The sequence below is a fragment of the Geotrypetes seraphini genome, chromosome 9 (assembly GCF_902459505.1).
Source record: "Geotrypetes seraphini chromosome 9, aGeoSer1.1, whole genome shotgun sequence".
NCBI lineage: Eukaryota > Metazoa > Chordata > Amphibia > Gymnophiona > Dermophiidae > Geotrypetes > Geotrypetes seraphini.
The window spans coordinates 56,778,935-56,806,917 of NC_047092.1; the positions used below are offsets into that span (position 1 = coordinate 56,778,935).

Here is a 27,983-nt window from a genome sequence, read left to right on the forward strand (position 1 = left end):
CATGAGAAGACAAGGAAAGTCCCTGGAGGTTACCTCAGGTCTAATCTAATCTAATCTAAACCTGAGGTTTGTATACCGCATCATCTCTACATTCGTAAAGCTCGACACGGTTAACAAGAATTAGGGTAGAAAGGAACTCCAGTGGAGGGAAGAGGCAAAATGAAGAGAAAATTTAGAAGACTAGAATAACCAGAGAGGGAGGAGGAGTTACATTTTTGAGAATAACCAGGTTTTCAGATGTTTACGGAAGAGTTGGAGGGAGCTCAGATTCCTAAGAGGGGAGGTAAGGTTGTTCCAGAGCTGAGTGATTCTGAAAGGGAGGGAAGAACCTAGTTTTCCTACAAGTGACACGCCTTTTAGAGAGGGAAAGGAAAGTTTCAGTTTTGGGGTGGATCTGGCAGAATTGGGGTTAGAGGAGTTCCAAGAAAGAGGAATGAAGGGAGGGAGAATACCGTGTAGGATCTTGAAAGTGAGGCAGGCACATTTGAAGTGGACTCTGGAGATAATCGGAAGCCAGTGGAGCTTGGATAAAAGCGGTGAGACGTGGTCAAATTTGCTTTTTGCGAAGCTAAGCTGCAGTAGTCCAGTCTGGAAAGGATGGTGGATTGGACAAGGACGGCAAAGTGTTTTTGATGGAAACAGGATCTCACTTTTCTCAGCATGTGAAGGCTGAAGAAACATTTTTTTACTAGGGAGTTGAGGTGGTCGTTGAATAAAAGTGTAGAGTCAATGATGACTCCCAGAACTTTACTAGAATATTTAAGATGCAGAGTGGGGCCAGAGGACAGTGGGATGGAGGTGGGCAGTTGGTCCAATTTTGGGCCGAGCCAGAGAAGTTTTGTTTTAGATTCGTTCAGTTTCATCTGCACAGTGTGGGCCCAGGATTGAAGGTTCGATATACATGAGGATATGTTCGCCGAGAGGTTGGTGAGGTTCCGGTCGGTCTCGAGGAGGACAAAGATATTGTCTGCGTAAGTGTAGAGTGTTTCAAGGGGGGAGAGATGGAGGAGTTTAAGGGAGGACATATAAATGTTGAAGAGGATAGGAGAGAGAGGTGAGCCTTGCGGGACTCCACAGATCGGGTTCCAGGGGGAGGAAGAAGTGCCCTTCATGTTGACTATGTAGGAGCGGGAGCGTAAGAACTTCGAGAACCAGTCAAGGACTGTGGAGTTTATGCCTATCTCGGTGAGTTGGTAAATTAGAATATCATGATGGACAACATCAAAAGCTGCAGAGAGGTCGAATTGAAGAAGGACGGCGAATTTGTTGCGAGAATGGAGATATTGAACTTTTGAGATTAAGGAGGTCAGAAGGGATTCGGTGCTGAAATTGGGACGGAAGCCGTATTGGTAGGGTTGAAGAATGGTGAATTTCTCAAGGTAGAAAGATAGTTGAGTGGATATGATGGACTCTAGCATCTTGGTAAGAAGGGGAATGTTAGCTATTGGACGGTAGCTGGATGGTGTAGAGGGGTCAAACTCAGGTTTTTTCAGTAGTGAGGTTAAGGAAATATGGCCTATTTTTGGGGAGAAGAGACTCGAATGGAGGGTGGAGTTTATGAGAATGGTAAGAGATGAGATGGCCTGAAGGGGAGTGTTTTCGTAGAGGTAGGAGGGGAAAGGATCCAAGGTACAGTTGCAGGATTTCAATTTGAGGCAGAGATTATAGACCAGGGATTCGGAAACAAGTTCGAAGGAAGACCAGGATCTGTCTGCTGGGATAGGGTAGGAGCCTGTTGGGATAGGGTTGGGGTCAATTGGAATCAGAGATTTGTAGGATATTGCAGGTGGGAAGGAGCGCCTCAAGGTGGAGACCTTATCATTTAAGAACTTTGCTAGAGAATCGGCTGAGGGGGAGGAGGGAAGTATGGAGTCATTTTTGGAGGTTAAGGAACGCCAGATGTTAAATAATGTGCTATTCTGATTGTTGGATTTGGAGAGGTCCTCCTGTTCAGGGATTTATATCGGATTTTATTAGACTTATATTTGAAGCCTATATGGGCTATCGGGGCTTATACTGCCAGGCACCCCTGCAAATGTATCAAAAGTGACTTTGTTGCTCTGGGAGAGAAGGTGAAGCAGTCAGGTGTGCAGGTGGTATTCTCGTCCATCCTCCTTGTTGAGGTTAAGAGCCAGGTCAGAGAAGCACACATCCTGAAGATGATTGCATAGCTAGTGGATGGTATCGTCGAGAGCATTTTGGCTTCCTGGACGATGAGATGATTTTCCAAGGGTTACTGAAGGGAAGACGTGTCTTCAGTGGCAGACTGGCTAATTACTGAAAAGGGCTTTAAACTAGAAGTGATGGGGCAGGGTGATCAAAGCCATCGGGTGAGTATAAGCCCTCAGGTAAGTAAATCACAGAATACCTCTACATGGATGGGAAAAGGGGACAATGTCTGGAAAATAGTATATACTAATGCTCAAAGTATGGGAAACAAAATTCTGGATCTAGAAGCAGTGATGGAAGAAGATGAGTTGGATATAGCAGCGATCACAGAGACATGGTTCACCGAGAACCAGATGTTGATTGGAGTATCCTTATTGCAGGGTCTTCTAGAAGTAGGGAGATCCTGGATTCTCTACAAGGAAAAATGTTCCAGCAGTTGGTAATGGAACCCATGTGAGATTGGGTCATACTGGACTTAATGCTTACAAAAGGGGAAAGTGTTCTGATATTACAGTAGATGATCATCTGGATATCGCGGTTTGTAAGGGGAGGGATAGGCTTGCCAAAAAAGCCAGGTATTTATAGTCAATTTGAAATCCTTAAATGGGGTTAAATTGCTTATAAGTAGGAAGTGGCAGATAATTCCAGGTAAATGATGCTGTAAAATTGAATGCCCTATAGGGCTCATAATCGAAATAGAAAAACATCTAAATATCGGCCTAAATCGGCACTTGGACAATCAGTGAGACAAGTCGTCCAAGTGCCGATAATTGAACCAGGTTTTAGACATTTTTAAAAATGCCGCCAGCCTCCCTGAACCCCTGGCACCCCCCAACACCTCCCAAATCCATCTCCCTGACACCCCCCCCCAATACCCCACTCTGGCACCCATAAGCCCACCTCGACCCCCCTCCCCAATTCCTTTCATAGTCAGGTTGGTCGGAGGGATGCCTGCTCTGTCCAGCCGGCAGGCCTGCCTCTTCAAAATGGCGGGTCTCCCCTTCCTGGGATGCACCGAGAAGGGGCCTAAGATCCTGATTGGCCCAGGTGCCTAAGGCTCCATCCATAGGAGGAAGGACTGTGGCTCACTGGCTGAGCTGCTGCCTCTGTACTCAGTGGTTTGTAAGATCAAGTCCCGGTGCTGCTCCTTGTGACCCTGGGCAAGACACTTAGTAACATAGTAACATAGTAGATGACGGCAGATAAAGACCCGAATGGTCCATCCAGTCTGCCCAACCTGATTCAATTTAAATTTTTTTTTTTTTTTTTTTTTTCTTCTTAGCTATTTCTGGGCAAGAATCCAAAGCTTTACCCGGTACTATGCTTGAGTTCCACCTGCCGAAATCTCTGTTAAGACTTACTCCAGCCCATCTACACCCTCCCAGCCATTGAAGCCCTCCCCTGCCCATCCTCTACCAAACGGCCATACACAGACACAGACCGTGCAAGTCTGCCCAGTAACTGGCCTTAGTTCAATATTTAATATTATTTTCTGATTCTAAATCTTCTGTGTTCATCCCACGCTTCTTTGAACTCAGTCACAGTTTTACTCTCCACCACCTCTCTCGGGAGCGCATTCCAGGCATCCACTACCCTCTCCGTAAAGTAGAATTTCCTAACATTGCCCCTGAATCTACCACCCCTCAACCTCAAATTATGTCCTCTGGTTTTACCATTTTCCTTTCTCTGGAAAAGATTTTGTTCTACGTTAATACCCTTTAAGTTTTTGAACGTCTGAATCATATCTCCCCTGTCTCTCCTTTCCTCTAGGGTATACATATTCAGGGCTTCCAGTCTCTCCTCATACGTCTTCTGGCGCAAGCCTCCTATCATTTTCGTCGCCCTCCTCTGGACCGCCTCAAGTCTTCTTACGTCTTTCGCCAGATACGGTCTCCAAAACTGAACACAATACTCCAAGTGGGGCCTCAACAATGACCTGTACAGGGGCATCAACATCTTCTTCCTTCTACTGACTACGCCTCTCTTTATACAGCCCAGAATCCTTCTGGCAGCAGCCACTGCCTTGTCACACTGTTTTTTCGCCTTTAGATCTTCGGACACTATCACCCCAAGGTCCCTCTCCCCGTCCGTGCATATCAGCTTCTCTCCTCCCAGCATATACGGTTCCTTCCTATTATTAATCCCCAAATGCATTACTCTGCATTTCTTTGCATTGAATTTTAGTTGCCAGGCATTAGACCATTCCTCTAACTTTTGCAGATCCTTTTTCATATTCTCCACTCCCTCTTCGGTGTCTACTCTGTTACAAATATTGGTATCATCTGCAAAAAGGCACACTTTTCCTTCTAACCCTTCAGCAATGTCACTTACATACATATTGAACAGGATTGGCCCCAGCACCGAACCCTGAGGGACTCCACTAGTTACCTTTCCTTCCTTCGAGCGACTTCCATTAACCACCACCCTCTGGCGTCTGTCCGACAGCCAGTTTCTGACCCAGTTCACCACTTTGGGTCCTAACTTCAGCCCTTCAAGTTTGTTCAACAGCCTCCTATGAGGAACTGTATCAAAGGCTTTGCTGAAATCCAAGTAAATTACATCTAGCATATGTCCTCGATCCAGCTCTCTGGTTACCCAATCAAAAAATTCAATCAGGTTCATTTGGCACGATTTACCTTTTGTAAAGCCATGTTGCCTCGGATCCTGTAACCCATTAGATTCAAGGAAATACACTATCCTTTCTTTCAGCAACACTTCCATTATTTTTCCAACAACTGAAGTGAGGCTCACCGGCCTGTAGTTTCCTGCTTCATCCCTGTGACCACTTTTATGAATAGGGACCACATCCGCTCTCCTCCAATCCCCAGGAATCACTCCCGTCTCCAGAGATTTGTTGAACAAATCTTCCAGTGCCCACCTCTTTGAATGTCAGCTTTGAAATTCCAAAGAGACAAAAAGCTGATATAGAACTCCCCATTCCCTTTCCCTTTGGCACCCAGGCTAATCAGGGCCTTAGGCCCTCTTCCCAGTGCACCCTTCGATACACTGGGAGGGGGCTAAGACTCCCATTGGCCCAGATACCTAGGAAGTAGGCATCCCTCTTGCCTATCACGGTTGGGGGTGTAAGGGATTTGGTGGGCTAGCCGCAGGAGAGAGTGAGCATCCCTCCTGCCTATTGCAGTTGGGGGGTGTCAGAGTTTCAGTTGGGCCGGTGACAGGAGGAAGTGGGCATCCCTTTTGCCAATTGGTGGGTCCTCTGTCCACCGCAGCTGGCTCAGCTGATTGTGGCAGGGAGAATTCCCTACCCCCCCTCCCCAATCAGCTGCAACTTCATGGAGCATGCCGATTCAGCTGATTGGGGATAACTTCCCCTGCTATGATCCACATATGGCTGCTGCGGTCTAGCAGCAAAGATAAGCAACTGAAATGTAGGCCAGGGTTTTCCAGGCTTACATTTCAGCTGCCTATCTTGGCATGAATCATGGCTAGGTAGCTGCTTTAGCCCGCCTAACACCACTTCCAGTGTTGGCCATGCATACTGCGGCGTTCCATGGCCTAAAGTGGCTACCTAGCCACAATTCCAGCTGCCTTTTATTTAGGCATTGGTTGGTGCTTCAACACTTCTGTATTTTGCCATTTTTCAGTCATCGGCATCGGCAGGGCACCTATAGCCACCTAGTTTAGACGCTGGTTATAGAATTTTCCCCTAAGTGACTTGCCCAGAGTCAGAAGGAGCAGGCTAGGTTTGAACTCACAACCTCGGGCAGCAGCAGCTCTAACAGTCACTCACTCACACAGTAACCTTTTTTCCCCTTTTGGGGGGAAAAAGGTGGTTACTTCGGTTTATATTCAGATGGGTTTATATTCAAGTATATATAGTACACTACTTTCTCCAAAATTTTAGACATAAAGCACAAGTTGGAAATAGGATGGTAATGAGTTGTGAGTGATGGGTCCAATGTCAGTTTCTTCAAGATAGGGTGGACTATAGCTAATTTCCAGGTCGTAGGAAATTTTCCAGTGGAAAGACTCAAATTTATAATTGCCAAGAATGGTGGGAAATGAATTCAACTGTGGAAGTTTCAGCCGCGAAGATGGAAATGGGTCACATCCTGAAAAGGTGACCCTTAATGAGGCTATTGTTTTCTGAAGGGGCAGTAAGTTTGTGGTTGAAAAAAAGCCCAAGTGAATTGACCAAAGGAATAAGAAATTGGAGTACCGGGATCATTTGAGACATCAGTAGAAGTCTCCTGTAAGGGTAGAGGAGGGAAATAGGATTAAAGTGTTAACTTTATTTACAAAGAACAATGCTAACTCCTGAGCTGAAGACATAGGTCTTGACAGGTCACTCTGCCTTTTGGTCAACTGACAAAAGATTGAGTGAAGCTCATTAGAAGGATTTAAAGATTTCTTTAATATACAGGAGTAGTAAGATTTTTATAGCTAATTTCAGATAGGGATTATATTCCCAGTGGAATTCTATACATTTTTGAGATTTTGTTTTTCATCATCTACATTGTGCCCCCTCCCCCCACACCCACAAACCCAATTGTCTTTTTAATAAGCTAAGACCCTGATGGTACCAAGGATTTTTCTGTTGAGATGAATGTATTTTAAGCTGAATTAGAGGGGCCAGAGAATCAAATGCAGATTTTAAAATTGCATACCAAGAATCTGTCTATTCAGTGAATATGAATTAAAATCTGGAGGGAGATCAAATAGTGAAATAGGGATGTCATTTAGATCTACTTTAGAAAGATGACATGTCCATCTTTCAACATTCCTGAATGGAGATAAAGGGGTTGAGGCACATATTAGTGTAAATTTAAGAAAATTCAGACCAGGAGATTGGGATTTACTAGAGAAATTGATGAGTTATTAAGAGTAAGGGCTAAATCCAGTATTTGACCAGCTCAGTGTGTGCGAGTGTCAATCCATTACATAAAATTAAGATCCCTAAGAAACATTAAAAAAGATTTAGCTCGCAGGTGAGTGTGATCATTTATGATATGTTTAAGTCTCCTAGAACAGCCAAGTTTGGAAAACAAATAGAGGCTTCTGTTGTTGCTTGCCCTGGATTGGTGGCATGGAATGCTGCTTCTATTTGGGTTTTTGCCAGGTACTTGTGACTTGGATTGGCCTCCTTGAAGACGGGATACTGGGCTAGATGGACCATTGGTCTGATCCAGTAAGGCTATTCTTACATTCATGTATTCATATGTTCATAACTCAATTGAGAGGGCTGGAGGGACAGTAAAGCAATAAAATGTGTAGGGGAAGGGGAATTTAGTTTTAATAGTAATAGTTCTGGGTAAGCAAATAGAGAGGGAATCTCCATGTTGAGTAAGTTTTTGGAGAAAATTTATTGCTATTCCACCTCCTGTTCTGGAAGCAAAACAAAGACATCTTCATAGTCCAGAGATAAACTGCTGTAAAGAGAGGAGTCTTTGCTTGGTTTTAACCAGATCTCTGTAAGATAACATGGATCAAAGCCAAAGGAGCTAATTAGATTCTATCCCAAAAAATGATTTAGAAAGTAATAACCCATAGTTCACTAGTATAGTTTTAAATGTCAACCATGATTTAGGTGACTGGTGAATATTTACCTAATGGGAGTAAAATAGAGATAATTTCTATGAAGACACTGCAAAGACATTACAAAGGTCAGTTGCCCCATATCACAGGAACAGGTAAATGTAGTGAAGTGTTCACAAAACAAGTCAAGGAAAAATAGTAAAATAAAAATACACTTACCAATATAGAAAGCTATAGCGCAATTGTACAGAAAAATTTAAAAGGAAGGTATAAAAAGGAACAGAAATGAATTCCTAAGTCCAGCATTGCCCTTGCCCCAGTCTACCTTAACAGACATCTTTAATCATAGGGTTGCTGGCAGCAGCAGCAATTCCTATATGTTACCTACAACTGACTCAGAAGTCTGCTGTGCCTTGCCACCTCAAATACAATTTCCTGTTTCCACCTAGGCAGAACGTGGCAGAGAAATGGCTTATGGGTCAGCCACATGTAGCATATGGGAATCACTGACGGTGACCCTATGATGAGATAGTGGATGCTAAGGAGGGGCAGACTGGATGGGCCATTTGGCCATTATCTGCCATCATGTTTCTTGCTTAAAATGGAGAGGAGGGGGGAAGGTCTTGGAAGATGGGAGGAGAGAGATAGTAAACAATTTTAGGAAAGGAGGGAATAAAAGGGAGATACGAACTCGGGTTACAAAGGAAGGAGATGCATGTGGTGACTGGAGATTGTTGCTGGAGGCAGGATTAGTGGAGGCATGGTTGATCGCTGCTGGTTGTTCCTAGGATGGGGTGGCATCTGCTCTCTCATTGGGGAGGGGCTGGTGATGTCTCCAGATCTGTGGAGTGGGGCCATGCTGTAGACTACTCCTCCTGGTTGTCTGCTGATGGAGGCAGAGTGCTGTATTCTTCAGGAACTGCCCATGAGCATCCGCTGCCCACCGAGAGCAGTGCGGCCCGGCACTGGATTGTTCTATCTCTGTGCATCTTCTGCCTGGAAGCGATGAGTTGGGGCTGGAGCAACTGGAAAGACCGAGCTGATATCTGTCTCATCTGGGCTTTTGCCATTGAGATTATTTAAAATGTGCTGAGGCAACAGAGCTACTTCAGGAGATTGGACTTCTATCAGACTTATTTGATTTTTTTCCCCCAGTTTATGAATTATTTTAAATTTTATTCCATTGTTTTACCCCTATTCTTTTTATTTTATTAATTGAATTTCCCTGAATTCTATTGTTTAACGGTTCCTCCCTTCTATTCCTTTTTACATATTACTTTAATTCATTTAGATATCATTTACATAGATGGTGCTCCTATCTGTAAAGTTAGGAATTTCTATGAAATATTCTACATGCTTCTCTCCTCTCCACTCTTTCCTGCCCTCCATAGTCCTCCCTACTCTCTTCTAACCCCTTCCTCTGTAATGTCACCTAGAGCTTGTATAGGTATGTGCGACGCACAAATGGAAGAAATAAAATAAAGATACTGCACAAGAGGGAGGAGGGAAGAAAGAAAGAGATAGATCCAGGGGCAGAAAGGAATGAGGGAGAGAACTGATAATGGGAGGGAAGAGAGAGGTTGATACAATATGGTGGACCTTGGGGAAGGGGGTCAGGTGGAAAGGGACGGGAAGATTCTAAGGGATGAAGTGGAACAAGGAGAGGAAGAAGTAATAGTTGTTAGAGAGGGGGATGGAGATACTTTATTATGCTTGAAACCCTTGGGTCATAGACTGTCTTTAGCCATTACTTTTAAGAGTTCAAAAAAACTTATGCTAATTGAGCTAATATGTCAAATGTTAATTTTTCAGAATGAGTGTGATTTCCAAGATGCAGTAGTTATCCCCATCTGTCACTTTTCCATTACTGCAACCAATAATTTTGTAGCCAATATCCGGTGAATACTTGTGTTTCTAAAAGTATACAAAGTATAGTATGTTTTAATAAATATCTTGTTTTCTTTCTTTATGCTAGGAAAAATATATCTTGGAGGAAGTAGACGTGATTGTGAATAACCTTTTAGATATACTGTTGAGAACTATACTAGAGATTACAAACAGACCTCTGCCATCAAGCTCTGTAATGCGGCTTCAATTTCAGGATGTGACTGTAAGTGTTATCTCAAAACAGTATTTTGTGCCCAGATTTCTGTGCCAAAACCTTTGCAAGCTTCTGAGATGCGACGAAGACAAATTAATTGTTTAACAAGCTCAGTTACATCAATAATTGGGTGCTAACCAATTATGATGTTAATTGGCATTCATTAATATTTGTGCACACATCTGTGTGCTATTCTATAAGGCAGTGTGTCTTATTTCCATAGTATTTATCTCCAAAGGGGGGCATAGCCATGGGAGGAGCTTTGGGTGTCAGGGGCATTCTGAAAATTTGCATGCATTTTTTTAGAATACTTTGTCAGTGCACCTAACTTGACTGCCAGACACTAATGATATCTCCTTTGGATGTGCTTTGGTGAGGTTTAGATATAGGGAAAAATTTTGTATGGCGTCTTTGGATGTGTCAGTGGCTTTTGACAGTGGATGTGAGAATTCTGTTACATAAGCTGCAGATGGGAGGTGTAGTGTTGAGATGGTTTCATTCCTTACTGCGTGATTGTAGATTTGTGATAAAGAGTAGAAGTAGGTTATCCTCAATGATTTCATTGAGAAAAGGAGTGCCACAGTGGTTCATTTTATTGGTCCTGCTAGTTAACATCTATGTAGCATCGCCAGGGCAGTTATTAGAGGACCTAGAGGTATATTATCGCATCTATGCAGATGATATACAATTTTTCTTCCCAGTGCAGACAGGGATTGAGTATGTAGTTAAAAAAACTGACTAAATGCATGGCAAAGATTGAAAATTGGATGAATATGAACAAATTGGTCCTGAATTGGGAAAAACAGAAATTATGTTTATTGGGAATGACTGTCTGTTATTGCAAGGACAGAAGGTGCAGCTGAAAGATATAAAATTGTTGATACTTCCACATATGAGATTGTTCGGGGTTCATTTAGGTGCTCACTTTACAATGCAGGACCATACATTACAGGTCATCTAGAGAGCGTTCTTTCAATTGTGGGTTCTTTCCAGAGTAAAGCCAATGCTGTCAGTATCTTATTTTCAGACGGTGATACAGAGCCTGATAATTTCTAAATTAGATTTTTGCATTATACTGTTGTCTAAGGTGTAGGCTATGCAAATAGTTCAGAATATGGCAGCTAAAATGATCACTGGGGTATCATCAAGTGATTTATGGTGCAGCGCCCTGATATCTGACTCAAATTCTGAAGAAATACTTGACAAATCGGTCCTTGAGATCACAGTCTACAATAAGACTATCCATTGAATCAGTGAATGAGATACATTATATGTAAACATGGTCTACAGCCATTTAGGTTGCTGGCCTACAATTATGACATGCGCTACCAGGTTCTTTGAGATTATGTAATAATGTGAAATCATTTAAAATATTGCTAAAAACTCATAAGTTTTTCAAAGCATTTTATTAGAATGAATAATCTTTGTAGCAGATTCTCTGAATTGTATATCTTTCCTTTCTTATTTAAAGGATATTCTGACAGCTAACAGTTCTGTAACAGTTTTATAATGTTTGTGAAATACTGACGATTTATTGATGTGATAAGATATGTTTTATTGTAATCCACTTAGGTTTAAGCAGAATAAATATTTTTTTTAAATACATAAATATACCAGGTTTCAGCAGATGTAAATTTGGCACCCAAAGTTATGCGTGAGATTCACTTCATTTATAGGATCCAGTACATATTGCATGAGACCATTCAGTTTCAGTGGTTAATTATGCAGCAAAATAGTTTTGTTATTTTTTTTGTTTTGGGTGGTTTGAGTAGGAGAAACTTGACCTCTCCTCTTGAGTTTTCAGCCCAGATGGAACATGCCCTGTCTTCCATTATATGACTTACGTTCTTCAGTAGCTATGAATGTAAAGCTCGATATCCAAGCGACTGAAATGTAAGGGATCTGGGGAGAGGAAGAAGTGATTATGGATCGCTCTGAAAAGAGAAGATGGAACTTCTGTCTACGTGGGAGTAGTCTACAGACCTCTGACTCAATCGCAGCAATTGATAAAGATCTGATTGCAGATATCCAAAAGTTTGGAAAGAATAAGGAAGTGCTACTGTTGGGAGATTTCAACCTGCCGGATGCAAACTGGAAAGTTCTGTCTGCGGGAATTGGAAAGAAGTAGGGAGATTGTAGATGCCTTTCAAGAGGCTTTGCTCAGACAAATGGTGACAGAACCCACTAGGGAAAAAGCGATATTGAATCTAGACCTCACAAATGGGGAGAGTATCTCTAATGTTTGACTGGGTGCCCACCTAGGAAGTAGCAATCATCAAACAGTTTGGTTTGATATAGCAGCTGCACAAAACTTAAAGTCCTAGATTTCATATGTACGGACTTTAAGAAAATGAGAGCGTACCTGAAGAAAGAGCTGTTAGCATGGGAGGACATAAGAGAAGTGGAAATATGGTGGTCTAAGCTGGAAGGAGCAATAAAAATGGCTATGAACCTTTATGTGAAGAAAAATAAATAAAAACAAGAGAAAAAGGAAAGTAATATCGTTCTCTAAACTATTGGCAGAGAAAATAAAGGCAAAAGAGTTGGCGTTTCTGAAATATTAAAAAAAAAAACCAAGAAGAGGAGTACAGAAAGGGCTATCAGGTAAAACTGAAAGAAGCCAAGAGAGATACGTCTGGCGAAAGCGCAGGTGGAAGAGAAAATGGCTAAAAATGTAAAAAAGGGAGACACAATTTTTTTTCAGATATATTAGTGTAAGGAGGAAGATGAAAAATGGAATTGCAAAACTAAAAGATACTATGAACGATATGTGGAGAGTGAAGAGAAAAAAGCAAATGTGCTAAACAAATACTTTTGTTCTGTGTTTATGGAAGAAAATCCTGGAGAAGGACCAAGATTGTCTGGCAAAGTTACACAAGAAAATGGAGTAGATTCTGCACCATTCATGGAGGAAAGTGTTTATTAACAACTTGAAAAACTGAAAGTGGACAAAGCGATGGGACCAGACGGGATCCATCCCAGGATACCGAGGAAGCTCAAAGAGGTTCTGGTGGGTCCTATTAAAGACTTATTCAACAAATCTCTGGAGATGGGAATGGTTCCTGGGGATTGGAGAAGAGCGTATCTGGTTCCTATACACAAGTGGTCACAGAGCTGAAGCGGGAAACTACAGGCCGGTAACCCTCTCTTTGCTTGTTGGAAAAATAATGGAAGTGTTGTTGAAAGAAAGGATAGTGAACTTCCTAGAATCTAATGGGTTACAAGATCTGAGGCAACATGGCTTTACTAAAGCTAAATCGTGCCAAATGAACCTGTATGAATTTTTTGATTAGGTGACCAGAGAACTAGATCAAGGGCATTATGCTAGATGTAATTTACTTAGATTTCAGCAAAGCCTTTGACACAGTTCCTCATAGAAGGCTCTTGAACAAACTTGACAGGCTGAAGTTAGGATCCAAAGTGGTGAACTGGATTAGAAACTAGTTGTTGGACAGATGCCAAAGGGTGGTGGTTAATGGAAGTTGCTCGGAAGAAGAAAAGGTGAGTAGTGGGCTCCCTCAGGGTTTGATGCTGGGGCCGATCCTGTTTAATATGTTTGTGAGTGACATTGCTGAAGGTTTAGAAGGAAAGGTTTTCCTTTTTGCAGATGATACCAAGATTTGTAAGAGTAGACACCAAGGAGGGAGTGGAAAACATGAAAAAGGATCTGCAAAAGTTAGAGGAATGGTCTAATATCTGGCAACTAAAATTCAATGCAAAGAAATACAGAGTAATGCATTTGGGGATTAGTAATCAGAAGGAGCCGTATGTGCTGGGAGGTGAGAGGCTGATATGCACAGATGGGGAGAGGGACCTTGGGGTGATAAGTGTCCGAAGATCTAAAGGCAAAGAAACAGTGTAACAAGGCAGTGGCTATTGCTAGAAGGATGCTGGGCTGTATAAAGAGAGGCGTGACTAGTAGAAGAAAGAAGGTGTTGATGACCCTGTACAGGTCATTGGCGAGGCCCCACTTGGAATATTGTGTTCAGTTTTGGAGACCGTATCTAACAAAGGACATAAGAAGACTTGAAGTGGCCCAGAGGAGGGCAACAAAAATGGTAGGAGGTTTGCACCAAAAGATGTATGAGGAGAGACTGAATATGTACACCCTAGAGCACAGGTGTCAAAGTCGGTCCTCGAGGGCCAGAATCCAGTCGGGTTTTCAGGATTTCCCCAATGAATCTGCATGAGATCTATTTGCATGCACTGCTTTCAATGCATATTCATTGGGGAAATCCAGAAAACCCGACTGGATTCCGGCCCTCGAGGAGGGACTTTGACACCCCTGCCCTAGAGGAAAAGAGGGACAGGGGAGATATGATTCAGCCGTTCAAATACTTAAAAGGTATTAACTTAGAACAAAATATTTTCCAGAGAATGGAAAATGGTAAAACCAGAGGACATAATTTGAGGTTGAGGGGTGGTAGACTCAAGAGCAATGTAAGGAAATTCTTCTTTACAGAGAGGGTGGTGGATGCCTAGAATGTGCTCCCGAGGGAGGTGGTGGAGAGGAAAATGTTAACAGAGTTCAAAAAAACATGGGATGAACACAGAGGATCTAGAATCAGAAAAAATTAAGGCCAGTACTGGGCAGACTTGTTTGTAAATGGATGTTTGGTTGAGGATGGACTGGGGAGGGCTTCAATGGCTGGGATGGTTTAGATGGGCTGGAGTGAGCTTTCATGGAGACTTTAGTAGATGGAACCTAAACACATTACCAGGCAGAGCTTTGGGTTCTGGCCCAGCAATAGCTAAGAAGAAGGAAAATTTAAATTAAATCAGTAATTTAAAGAGTGGGTAAGGTTGGGCAGACTGGATGGACCATTTGGGTCTTTATCTGCCTTCATCTACTATGTTACTATGAATACTGCTTCCCTAAGTTGAGTGTCAGTAGAGGGAATGACAGAGAGGAATTTTGAATGGGGAAACAAGTTTGGATGTCAAGAGTCCTCCCAACTTTGGGGGATGAGGGGTAGGGTAAGAACATGAGTTGCCATACTGGAACAGATTGAAGGTCCATCAAGTCCAGCATCCCGTTTCCAACAGTGGCCACTTACAGGTTACAAGTATCTGGCAAGATCCCAAGGAGAAAAATAGATTTTATGCTGCTTATCCTAGGAATAATCAGTGATTTCCCCAAGCCATCCTAATAATGGTTTATGGAGTTCTCTTTTAGGAAATTAGCCAAATCTTTTTAAAACCCCGCTAAACTAACCACTTTCACTAAATTCTCCAGCAACAAATTCCAGAGTTTAATTACACATTGAGTAAAGAAATATGTTCTCTGGTTTGTTTTAAATCTACTATTTAGTTGTTTTATCACATGACCACCTAGTTCTAATACTTTTGGAAAGAGTAAACAAGTAATTCACATCTACTTATTCCACTCCACTCAGTATTTTATAGACCTCTGTCACGTTTTCCCTGAGCCGTATCTTCTCCAGGCTGAAGAGGCAATGAAATAGAGAGCCATAAGAGTCCAGGCTCTCATACCGTTGTTGGACACGGAGAGGCATGTAGAAGGGGAGGGGGAGTGGAGAAGGAGGGTTTACATGCTTTCAGATTTGACTTTTTTTTTTTTTTAATTCTGAACAATAAATTAAATTATATATTAATTCTAGTACTTTACAAAAATATTCTCGTTGTCTACTATTAACTTACTAATATTAGTGTGTTGTGCTCAGTAACCACCACCACAGTCATATTATAAAATTTGATTCATAATGACCATGATTTAATGGGAGCCATCATTGCACACACAGGTTCCCTACTTCTCCATTGAACCAGACAAGAAGCAGATAAGTTTTTGTTTTTAATTTATCATTTAATGAATCACGTTAGTGGATTTATGGGACTTTTATTAAGGCACGCTAGCTGATTTAGCGTGTACTAAATGTTAATGCATCATAGAATATAATGGGCGTGTTAGCATTTAGTGGGCACTAAATTGGCTAGCGCGCCTTAGTAAAAGGACCCCTTAATTAATAACATTGAGCACATATCACATTACAGTCTCTTCCTCTGTAAACTGCTCTGAACTATTTGTGGTATTGCGGTATATAAAAATAAAATTGTTATTATTATTGCTTCTTGTCGGGTTCAATGGAGGAGTAGGGAACCTGTGTGTGCAATGATGGTTCCCATTAAATTGTGGTCATTATGAATTAAATTTTATAATATGACCGTGGCGGTAGTTACTGAGCACAACACACTAATATTAGTAAGTTAATAGTAGACAATGAGAATATTTTTGTAAAATACTAGAATGAATATATAATTTACAGTGATCTAACGTATCCCATAGTTTGTTAACAATTAATAAATTAAATTAAATATAGATTTTTTTTTTTCACTGATCTACACAACGTACTATATACACTTTCAGTGTGAAAGAACAATTTACAGAAATATTCAGAATATAAGGAATCACCATATACAATACGGCAATAAGAGGCATCAAGGTAACATCATAAGCTTACAGGAAGAGGGTGAACACACATCCAGGAAGTAGATATCTACTCCATCAGTACAACCTGCTCTCTATACAATTGTAACAAAATATAGATTATTGACTTTACCCCAGTCACTAAATTAAATATCTCCAAGGCTGAATTAGGACACAGATGTGATAAGAAATACAAAGATAGATTTTAGTTTGGATTGACATTAAGCAGTATTTTAAATGGGATACTGTTCTGTGACTATGGGCCTCTTCTATCAAACTGTGCTAGCAGTTTGTAGCACAGTGAGCTGCGCTGAATGGCCGGCGCTGCTCCCGATGCTCATAGAGTCCCTATGAGCTTTGGGAGCAGCGCAGCTCTCTGCACTAAAAACTGCTAGCGCATTTTGATAGAAGAGGCCCTATGTATTAGGACTGTAGTGTTTATGATGGAAAATATAACATTTCTTCACTAGAAGTAGAGAATAAAAATAAGTGTCTATCAGGCTTATAATAAAAAAAACATGGACATCCCAAAAGCATCCTAAATCAGCACTTGAATGTCCTAATCGCCAGGATGTTCAAGTACCAATAATCAAAACCGTCTTTCCGTACGTCTAGTGAGGTGTTCAGCCTCTGTATGTTCAGAGCATGAATGGGCATGGTGGAGGCATGTTATGATAATATAATAATAATCAATACAAGTGGAATAGTCCAATGAAGAAAAGGTGCAACAAATAAAGATGTCTTTCAAACCGTCTGGACAATCAGGTTATTCTTTATTCTTCCAATAATACTCGACCCGACATGTACATGTTTCGGCCCTACGGCCTGCGTCAGGAGTCTATAGATAATGTGTAAAATTATATAAACGCATATAGAGACATATGAACACTATAATAATATAATATACGTTAATGAAAATATAAATAACATTCAAACAACAAAAAATATTAAAAACATATTAGGGAAATATTTAGAATAGAAACAGCAATTTACATATAAAAATCTCAAGGATCAATGTAACCAAGTATATATTTAATCAACCAAACATAAACCATAAAATATGATTATAAATATATGAATAATTCATTATAAGTTCATCATATAAATATCATATAAATTTAAAATTGACCATAGCAACACATAAAATAAAAATCAAAGTAGCACATAAAATTAAAATCAAACTTGATCTAGATGTCACAGCAACGCAATTTAAACATTTCATATGTTGTTAATTAATAAGATAATTAAAAGATAATTAATACTAATTAATTACATATAATTACATATAATGGTTATTAATAAAAAAATTACTCAAAATATATATATAATCAATATATTATCACAAGAAGATTAAAAGTAACCAATGTATAATCCCTAAAAAACAATGTGTAGTAATTTATTTAACAAAAAACATTTAAAACCAATCAATGTGTCTAACCACTGTACAATCAATAACCACGCAATAATAGAATGTATATTTAAACGCTAAAAACAAGATATAATAATATAAAATATAATCTATAATTTTAATATATTTTTCTAAAATATATTTTATAAAATTATAGGACCAATGTCCCTTAGTATACTTGGAATTAAACCTAATCATAAAAAGAATATGTAAAACAACCAAACCTACTGAATAAAATAAATGAGATATAAGAGCACTGCAGTACCTTGGAGATCTTTGAGCATAAATAACCTCTAGTATGGACCACTCAAGAAAACTGTATTAATCTAAAATAGAAATGGTATATCTATTAAAGAGGACACTAATGTGAAACTGAAGTGTCACAAATCGATAGACACTAAAAAATTGGAGCTGTAGATAAAAAGAAAGCTGTAGATAACAAGAAAGGACGTTTGCCCAACTAATATGAGGCTAAGGTGTCATACATTGATAGACACTGAAAATTAAGCTTGTGAATCAAAAAGAGGGAAGACGTTTGCCAAAAGGACGTTTTTCAAACCACCGGCGCTTGAACTTAGCACAAAAAGTATACATAAAAGTAAGAAGTGAAAACTAAAGCTAAGCCGCCGTCACTAAAATACTGGCATAAAAAACAAAACTTAAAAATGAAAAGTGAAGCAGAAGAAAATTAAAATTGAGAGTAAAAAGCCAAAACTAAGACAAAAGAAAGAGGAGAATTCTTACCAGAACGCCGTCATGTGAATGCTGGCTGTAAAGAAAAATGTGAGGTGACCAAGTCGCAAAACTGCAGTAAATAAAAAGCGGAAGGAAACGTGATGACGTCAAAAACGTGATGACGTCATCCAAAACAATGAAGGAGACAAGAACAAAACCACATCTGAAAAAAGCAAAACCAATGTACTAATGAAACTATAAAAATGAAAAATAAAACAAAAGGACAATCTAAACCTAATGATGTATATGAAAAAGATGATAAAATGACGTCAACCAATGATGACGTCATCCAAACCTATGATGGAATAAAAAACAAGAACAAATATACAAAAAAAATATACAAAAAAAATAATAATAAAATATATAAAAAAAAATATATATAAAAAAAATATAATAAAAATAATATAAAAAAAATATATATACAAAAAAAAGGGGGGCAAAGTCTTAAAAGTGCAGAAAAAAACAAAAGCAACACTCTAACATTGTGAGCAAAAGAAAAATGTATACGTGTGTTTAAAAATATAAAATGAATAAATAATAATAAAAAATAAATAATAAAAAATAAAAATTCAAAAGGTAAAAAATAAAACATAAAAAAGTAAAGAGAAAATATAAAATACCAAAAAATACTTACAATAAAATATATGAATATGGGGTTCACATACAAGATCTCAGATCTAAATCTATGTTAAGACCTTGTGGACTGATGGTATTAAAATTATGTATAAAACGTTGTTCCTCCTTTATAAGGAAATTATCAGAATTACCACCTCTCCATCTGGTTTTAACAACTTTCAAAACAAAAAACTTCAGATCCGCAATGCAGTGTCCTTTATCATACCAATGTTCAACAATAGGAGCAGATTGTACATTTCGACTAATACAGCTTCTGTGTTCTATTAATCTTGTTTTGATCATACGTTTTGTTTTCCCAATGTACCATTTATCACAAGGACAAATAATAGCATAGATTACTTGTGATGTCTGACAGTCACTATATTCTTTTAAGTTTATTTTAACCTTAGTCACTGGATGTTCATAACTAGTTATCGTCATGCTATGCTTGCATACAGAACAATGTCCGCAAGGTATGTGTCCAACAGGGTCATTTCCGATGACTTGGGATTCTGGTAAAGCAGATGGCACCAACATGTCCCTTAGATTTCTATTTCTTGAATATGCTATTATAGGTTTGACACTTTCGAAACAAGCATGAGGCTGTAAAATATGCCAGTTTTTTCTAATGATATTTTGTATATCACTAGAAAGGTATGAAAATCTCAGAGTACATACCAGTTCGGGTTTGGATCTGGCTGCAGCTTGATGTAATAAGTCATCTCTATGTTTCGTTAGTGCTTTCTGATAACATTCTTGAACACATTTTTCTGGATATCCCCTAGCTAAAAAATTGTGTCGCATGGCCGGAGCCTGTTTTTTAAATTCTTCAATATCTGTGCAAAGTCTGCGTAACCTTAAAAATTGTGAGAAAGGAAGATTCTCCTTGAGACTCCTGTTATGAAAACTTGTAAAATGTAGATATGAATTCCTATCAGTTTCCTTTCTAAAAATAGTGGTTTTTAAACCATAAATGGTTTTAAAAATTCTCATATCCAAAAAAGAAATGGATTCACTATTATATTCCATCTTAAATTTCAGATTTCCATCACACGTATTCATCCATTGGTGGAAATTATTGAGTTCTTCATTTGTTCCCCTCCACAATATGAAAATATCGTCAATATATCTTTTATACAACACCACATTATTTTGAAAAGGATGTGTATGTAAAAAGACATCCTCAAAATTCGCAACATAGAGATTGGCAATGTCCGGAGCCATGGATGATCCCATGGCTGTACCTTTTATCTGTTGAAAAAATTGTCCTTGAAAACAGAAATAATTGTTCGTCAATGCTATGGTTGCTAATGTGAGTATAAAATGATTAGGTATTCTTTTATGTGTCTCTCTTTTTCTAAGTGTCCTACCAATGATTTCTAATGCGGACAGTTGTGGAATATTCGTATACAATGATTCAATATCCATAGTGACCAAAATGATATCATTCAACAAACCCTCATACTCATCAATGATGTTGATCATGTGTGAAGAATCTCTAATGTATGATGTAATGCTTGGAATAAATGGTCTTAGAAAAAAATCTACAAATTTTGACAAAGGTTCTAAAATGGAGCCATTTCCAGAAACAATAGGGCGACCTGGAGGATTGGTGTTAGATTTGTGTATTTTTGGTAACATATAGATGGTAGGAATCGTAGGATAATCAACAGTCAAAAAAGCACTCTCTTTCATAGTAATATATCCCGCTTCTCTCGCTACCTTGACTAGAGAATCAATCTCCGTTTTGAGTTGTTCTGTAGGATCCATTTGTAAAGGTGCATAGTATGTTTGGTCAAAAATTTGTCTTTCTACCTCAGAAATATACAGCAAACGATCCATTAAAACAATCCCGCCGCCTTTATCAGCAGGTTTGATGACAATGTCAGTATTTTCTTTCAATTCTTTAATAGCAGATTGCTCTGTTTTTGAAAGGTTAAAAAACATTTTCTTTTTGTGCTCTTTTTCTAAAATAGCAATGTCATGAGTGACACATGATTGAAAGGCTTCAATAAGTGGGTCTATAGGGCCCGGAGGAAACCAATTTGATACCGGTTTAAGAACCGACATATCTGTATAAGATGGACCTTTTGAAAAAAAGTGCATAATCTGAAGTTTTCTCTGAAATCTGAAAAGATCAATTTTAGTTTGAAAAGAATCATATGGACTTGATGGAACAAAGGATAAACCTTTGCGTAGAACATCTGTTTGAGCTTGAGATAGACTAAATTTGGAAATATTGAATATGGGAATTTCTTCTCTCTGGCTATGCTTTTGGGATGGCATGAGTTGAGAATTGTTTAATAACTCACGCTGCCTCTGCTTCTTCCTCTCCCTCTTCCTCTTCCTCTGTTCGGATAAAAAGACCTGTTTGGGTACTGATGAGGCTGTGGATATCTGTTTTGTTGGTAATAATGATAGCCGCCTCGTGTATTTGGACCCTGATAATTTGTTAATGGTCTGTGATTGTTCGGCTGTATCTGTCCTTTTTCGGGCCATATCCTTTCTAAAAAATTATCTGTATGAAGATCTACTTGAGAAGCAAGATGGGAGGCAGGATTAATAGGGCTTTTGAGTGGAGATTCGAAAAGTTCATCTGAATCACTCCTAATTCTTTTCCTCATTTGAGAGCCCGATGTCGATGGTCCATTATTAATGGTACCATTAGGTGACTGAATAATAGGAACAGAGGTGCCTTGTCTATCTCCCTTATTTTTTCTTTGATTACCTTGATTACCTTGATTTGTGTGATAAAACCGATCTTGGTTCCTAAAGGTTGATAATTTCCTTCTTTTCTGAAATTCTCTAGGTTTACTCCAAGGGTAAATACTCCCTTTGTTGTAATCTTCTAGATCACGTTGCATTTTGGAATTTTTAGTTTTTTTGATCCCTAATGTAAAGGATTGTAATTTCTTCTCTACTCCATTCATAATGCAATCAAAATTAATATCTTCTTCTTTCAACTGATTGCATTTTTCTTCTATTTTAATATTTATAAGATCATTCTTCTTTCTTGCTGTTTCTACAATTAAAATCATAAGGTCTAATGCGCATTTATTCAAAATCGCGCACCAATCATGTAGAAAGGCCTCATCATCTAAAAAGAGACGAGGCTCTTTCATAATCCTTAGCCCCCTAGGGATACGTTTGACTCTACAATATTGTAAAATAGTAGCAAAATGTAACTCATTCTGAATAAAATTCTTTTTAAGATCTATAAGATCAGTCCATTTGTCAAAAATGGAATCAAAATCAGGAACATCAATGACAGGTTCCGGAATCTCTTGGAGAAGTCGATGTAGACGATCCTCTGTGTAACTAAGAACATTATCCCAAGGAGCAAAGGACATGGTAACCCCAACACAAGGAGTGCAAAACACAGGGGAAACAAATCCACAAAAGATAGAATAATCAATACAAGTGGAATAGTCCAATGAAGAAAAGGTGCAACAAATAAAGATGTCTTTCAAACCGTCTGGACAATCAGGTTATTCTTTATTCTTCCAATAATACTCGACCCGACATGTACATGTTTCGGCCCTACGGCCTGCGTCAGGAGTCTATAGATAATGTGTAAAATTATATAAACGCATATAGAGACATATGAACACTATAATAATATAATATACGTTAATGAAAATATAAATAACATTCAAACAACAAAAAATATTAAAAACATATTAGGGAAATATTTAGAATAGAAACAGCAACTTACATATAAAAATCTCAAGGATCAATGTAACCAAGTATATATTTAATCAACCAAACATAAACCATAAAATATGATTATAAATATATGAATAATTCATTATAAGTTCATCATATAAATATCATATAAATTTAAAATTGACCATAGCAACACATAAAATAAAAATCAAAGTAGCACATAAAATTAAAATCAAACTTGATCTAGATGTCACAGCAACGCAATTTAAACATTTCATATGTTGTTAATTAATAAGATAATTAAAAGATAATTAATACTAATTAATTACATATAATTACATATAATGGTTATTAATAAAAAAATTACTCAAAATATATATATAATCAATATATTATCACAAGAAGATTAAAAGTAACCAATGTATAATCCCTAAAAAACAATGTGTAGTAATTTATTTAACAAAAAACATTTAAAACCAATCAATGTGTCTAACCACTGTACAATCAATAACCACGCAATAATAGAATGTATATTTAAACGCTAAAAACAAGATATAATAATATAAAATATAATCTATAATTTTAATATATTTTTCTAAAATATATTTTATAAAATTATAGGACCAATGTCCCTTAGTATACTTGGAATTAAACCTAATCATAAAAAGAATATGTAAAACAACCAAACCTACTGAATAAAATAAATGAGATATAAGAGCACTGCAGTACCTTGGAGATCTTTGAGCATAAATAACCTCTAGTATGGACCACTCAAGAAAACTGTATTAATCTAAAATAGAAATGGTATATCTATTAAAGAGGACACTAATGTGAAACTGAAGTGTCACAAATCGATAGACACTAAAAAATTGGAGCTGTAGATAAAAAGAAAGCTGTAGATAACAAGAAAGGACGTTTGCCCAACTAATGTGAGGCTAAGGTGTCATACATTGATAGACACTGAAAATTAAGCTTGTGAATCAAAAAGAGGGAAGACGTTTGCCAAAAGGACGTTTTTCAAACCACCGGCGCTTTCAAGGAACGATCTTTACAATATGATTTAAACCAGTCTAACACTTGATCATAGATCCCTATGTCGCAAAGCCTATGGATTAACAATTGATGAGCTATAGTATCGAAGGCTGATGATAAATCCAATGAAATAAGTACTACAACTGATTTATGATGATCTAATTGGTAAATGATGTTAGTGGTTAACCCTATTAAGGATAAGTCAGTTGAATGGTGTTTATGGAAACCTGTCTGATTAGGGTGCAGGATGTTTGTTCAATGAAATCAGAAAGTTGATTAAAGACAATTTTTTCTGTAAGTTTAGACACAAATGGAATATTGGAAATGCGTATTTTTACATATTAGCTTAGCTACATAACTATAAAAAATTTGAACTACATCCACCATTCATTGTGTAAGACTGAATTTTTGTCAGTATACATACAAATGATACATACAAATCTCTAGTATGGCTAATATTTTTCTATAAAGTTGGTAGTTAGAACTTTGCATTCACTCTCTCACACTTAGTCATGACTAATAAAGATATCCTTTGGATAAACACAAGAAGTTGCCTTCATTGTTCACTGTGTCATAGTTTATTTATTGCCCTACATTTTAATCTACTTTGATTGTGCTTGTTAATTACTGAGCATGAAAAATGGTGCTAAAGATACATAAATGTTACTTTAATTGGATCCAAATTGCTATGCGGAATTGATGGGGATTTGCAAGTGCTTAAAATATCTTAATATAAAGAATCCATTTTATTTATTAATTCTGTTCCCTTCCCGCTATTCATAGTCATCATTCAGTTTTTGGAAGTGCAGCACTGACATTTAAGATATCGTGCCTGCTTTTAGAAGCTTTTCATTGTCTAATTTATTTTCATTTTTTTGGGCTTCTTGTATGATAAGTTCTGTTTTCTTGGTTTTCTTTAAGGGGGAGTTTGTGGCCTCTCTCTTATCTCTTTTACGACAGATGACAGACAGACACTACCAACAACTCTTGGAAAGCTTCAACACAAAGGAAGAGCTAAGGGTAAGCTGTAGAGTTGGTAGGTTTTATATCTTGCTGTTTTTCTTGCTATCTGTTTAAACGAGTCCTTTTATCAGTACAGGAATTGTTTATACAACTTTAACAAATAGGAGGGGCCTGTCAGAGATATCTTAAGTGCCTAATTACTGTCAAATGTTTTTCATTAAGCTTATTCTCATGGTGCCAAGCAACAGGATTTACTAATATTTTTACTTTTCAGAATTGCTTTTGAATTGTTTATTGTTTTCCATGAAAAACTATGGAAAGCTCTAAAAGAAAAACTACATTTTCTATCACTTATTACTTAGAGAAATCCATCCTCTAATTAATTTACCAACCATATATCTGAGACAGGCAAAGAAGATGTTGTCTTAGTGCAAAATGTAATTTCATTAAGATGGCTATTTTCGATATGACATCTAAATCCGAGTTTAGACATTTTGTGGAACATGTACAAAAAGCCATTACTAGACATGCCCATTTTCAAAACTACTAAATGTCTATCTTGTTGTTTTTTTTTTAATTGATGTGTTTGTGCTCAGTGCATCTATCTTTTTGAACAATTAAAAAAAACCACATCCAAAACAAAACTGCACAGAACAAGCTATTAGGATGTAGGAAGGGCTAACATTCTAAGTAGACTGGCCACACAGACATCCCAGCAGAACAGTGGGGCACCCTAGGGGGCACTGCAGTGAACCTCATGTAAAAAATTACAGGTACACATCTCACCATAGTCCCCTTATATTGTATAGTGAGCCTTCCAAAATTCACCCAAGACCCAATGTACCACACCAATAACCCTTATGTCTGAAAATGACACCTGTATTGGGTACAGTGGGATTAAGATGAGGTTTGGAAGGCTCACAAATTCCACCATAAGTGTAGTGGTTAGAGTGGAGTATGGGCTTGAGTTCCTATTTCTATGGTTCAGAACACTACCCACTAGGCTACCCCAAGGACCTGCTTACTGCTTTAATAGGACCGACCATAATATCTGAAGCTGCCATACAGGCAGGTATGCTCTGTTTTATTCACATCTTTGGAGAATGGTGGGAGGTCATTGTCCACTGGGGAAGTGTGTGTGTGTGGGGGGGGAGGGTCATGCTTACATCTCTCCAGTGGTCATCTGGTCAGTGTGGGTAGTTTTTTGGCACTTATTCATTGTTAAAACAGGTCTAGTCCCAAACATTCAAATTGTGCCCTGGATGTATTCTTAAATGTTTGATTGTGGAAGACCACGCCTCTAAAACACCTTCTTGAGATTTAGATATACTATGGACAATCACCATAGTAATTTGTCTAGAAAATAGGTTTCAGAAATACTGAATTGGAAGGGTTTGGCAAGAAAAATGCTCATTTGCCCTTTTATGCCACATTTTGACATTTTTCTTTGTTGAAAATGAGCCCCTAAGTCTACTAACACAAAAATTAGCACACGATATGTAATTCTTGCATAATAGTGCCTATCATTAAGGTTTTAACTGTTGCTGCAATCTATTCATGCATCCTTTCATATACACTATTAATTCAATCATCTATACATTTTATTTATTTTTAGTGTGAATTCTCCATTTGTCATTACAACTGTACCCACAGGAGAGAAATACAAAAGGCAGTTCCTCCCTTATCAAAGTGTCTAGGCTTAGGAATGATGATACCATTTTAGAATGACCATTATTTGTTACTGGGCAGAATAGGGATAAATAAATTGACCTCTTAGCAGAGTCATGAGCATATGAAATATGCCAACATGGATAAAGGCTTTCTGGAGGTAGAAAAGAATGCCTGAAGCAGAAAAATGTCATACAAAAATAATTCAAACAAAAACAGAATCGCGGCTTTCATTAAAGATAGGAGCCGGCTATGTAGGCCAGGGTTTTAAAGGCCTAATTTTCTGATGCCTGCCTTTGATGAGAATCACATTTATGGAGACACCTTAGAATGCCTAAGGTCGTTTCTGGCATTAACCATGCGTACTTCAACCTTAGGCGTTCTAAGGCGCCTCTGTAGACACAATGAAGACACTATTTTTCTAGGCGCCAATTTAAAAAAAATGATATTTTAATCATTTTAAATGGCTTTTACTTTGTAAGTTAGGCATCGGTAGGGTGCTGTTTATAGAATATGGGCCATAGTGACTAGTAGGGGGAATACTGTGTAACTGTCCCTTTGACCATATTCATGGGCTTTTTTTGTGCATACACCAATAAATCAATTTCTACAAATATTTATTACAGCAGGAAGAAGTAGTGTGGAGAGGAGACTAAGCAGCAGATTTGACATAGGGTCAGCAGGGAACCAATCCCCATTGGTGGAAGGCAGCACAAGTTCCTATAATGGTACATATGAAGTTATGTCATAGAGGACCTGACTCTTGTTGGCAGTATGGAAGTAGGCTGCTGGGGAAGAGCCCTACTGGATGAATGTTTGAGGCTAGACTTGTTTTAACAATGAATAAATGCCAAAAGAACATAAGAATAGCCTTACTTGGTCAGACCAATGGTCCATCAAGCCCGGCCCGTTCTCATAGTAACCAATCCAGGTCACTAGTACCTGGCCCAAACTCAAGGAGTAGCAACCCAGGGCAAGCAGTGGCTTCCCCCATGTCTTTCTCAATAACAAACTATGGACTTTTCCTCCAGGAAATTGTCTAAACCTTTCTTAAAACCAGCTATGTTATCCGCTCTTACCACAATCTCTGGCCCACACTGACCAGATGACCACTGAAAAAAACATAAGAAGAGCCTTACTGGGTCGGACCAATGGTCCATCAAGCCTAGTAGCCCGTTTTCATGTTGGCCAATCCAGGTCACTAGTACCTGGCCAAAACTCAAGAAGTAGCAACCCAGGGCAAACAGTGGCTTCCCCCATGTCTTTTTCAATAACAGACTATTGACTTTTCCTCCAAGAAATTGTCTAAACCTTTCTTAAAACCAGTTACATTATTCGCTCTTACTACAACCTCTGGCAATGCGTTCCAGAGCTTAATTATTCTCTGAGTGGAAAAATATGTCCTCCAATTGGTTTTAAAAGTATTTCCCTGTAACTTAATCGAGTGTCCCCTAGTCTTTGTAATTTTTGACGGAGTAAAAAATCAATCCACTTGTACCTGTTCTACTCCACTCGGGATTTTGTAGACTTCAATCATATCTCCCCTCAGCCATCTCATATGTAAGCGTGACACCCCCCCCCCCTTCAGTGCTGGATGAAGACAAGGCCAATTGTGCAACAGCACAAATGGGCTGCCTAAATCAAATTGTGAAGAAGGATTGCAAAAAGGTGGTAGAGAAAGGAGG

The 27,983-nt window shown here is 38.4% G+C and overlaps 1 protein-coding gene across 5 annotated transcripts in view; it reads left to right on the forward strand.

The window, feature by feature from the left end:
- Nucleotides 1-27,983, forward strand: part of DOCK4 (dedicator of cytokinesis 4) — a 650,492-nt gene that overhangs the window by 360,271 nt on the left and 262,238 nt on the right. For all 5 annotated transcript variants that reach the window (XM_033958349.1, XM_033958350.1, XM_033958353.1 and 2 more), the window contains 2 exons: nt 9,641-9,775; nt 24,589-24,687. In XM_033958349.1, the coding sequence (XP_033814240.1) occupies nt 9,641-9,775; nt 24,589-24,687 (234 nt within the window). The remainder of the gene's footprint in view (nt 1-9,640; nt 9,776-24,588; nt 24,688-27,983) is intronic.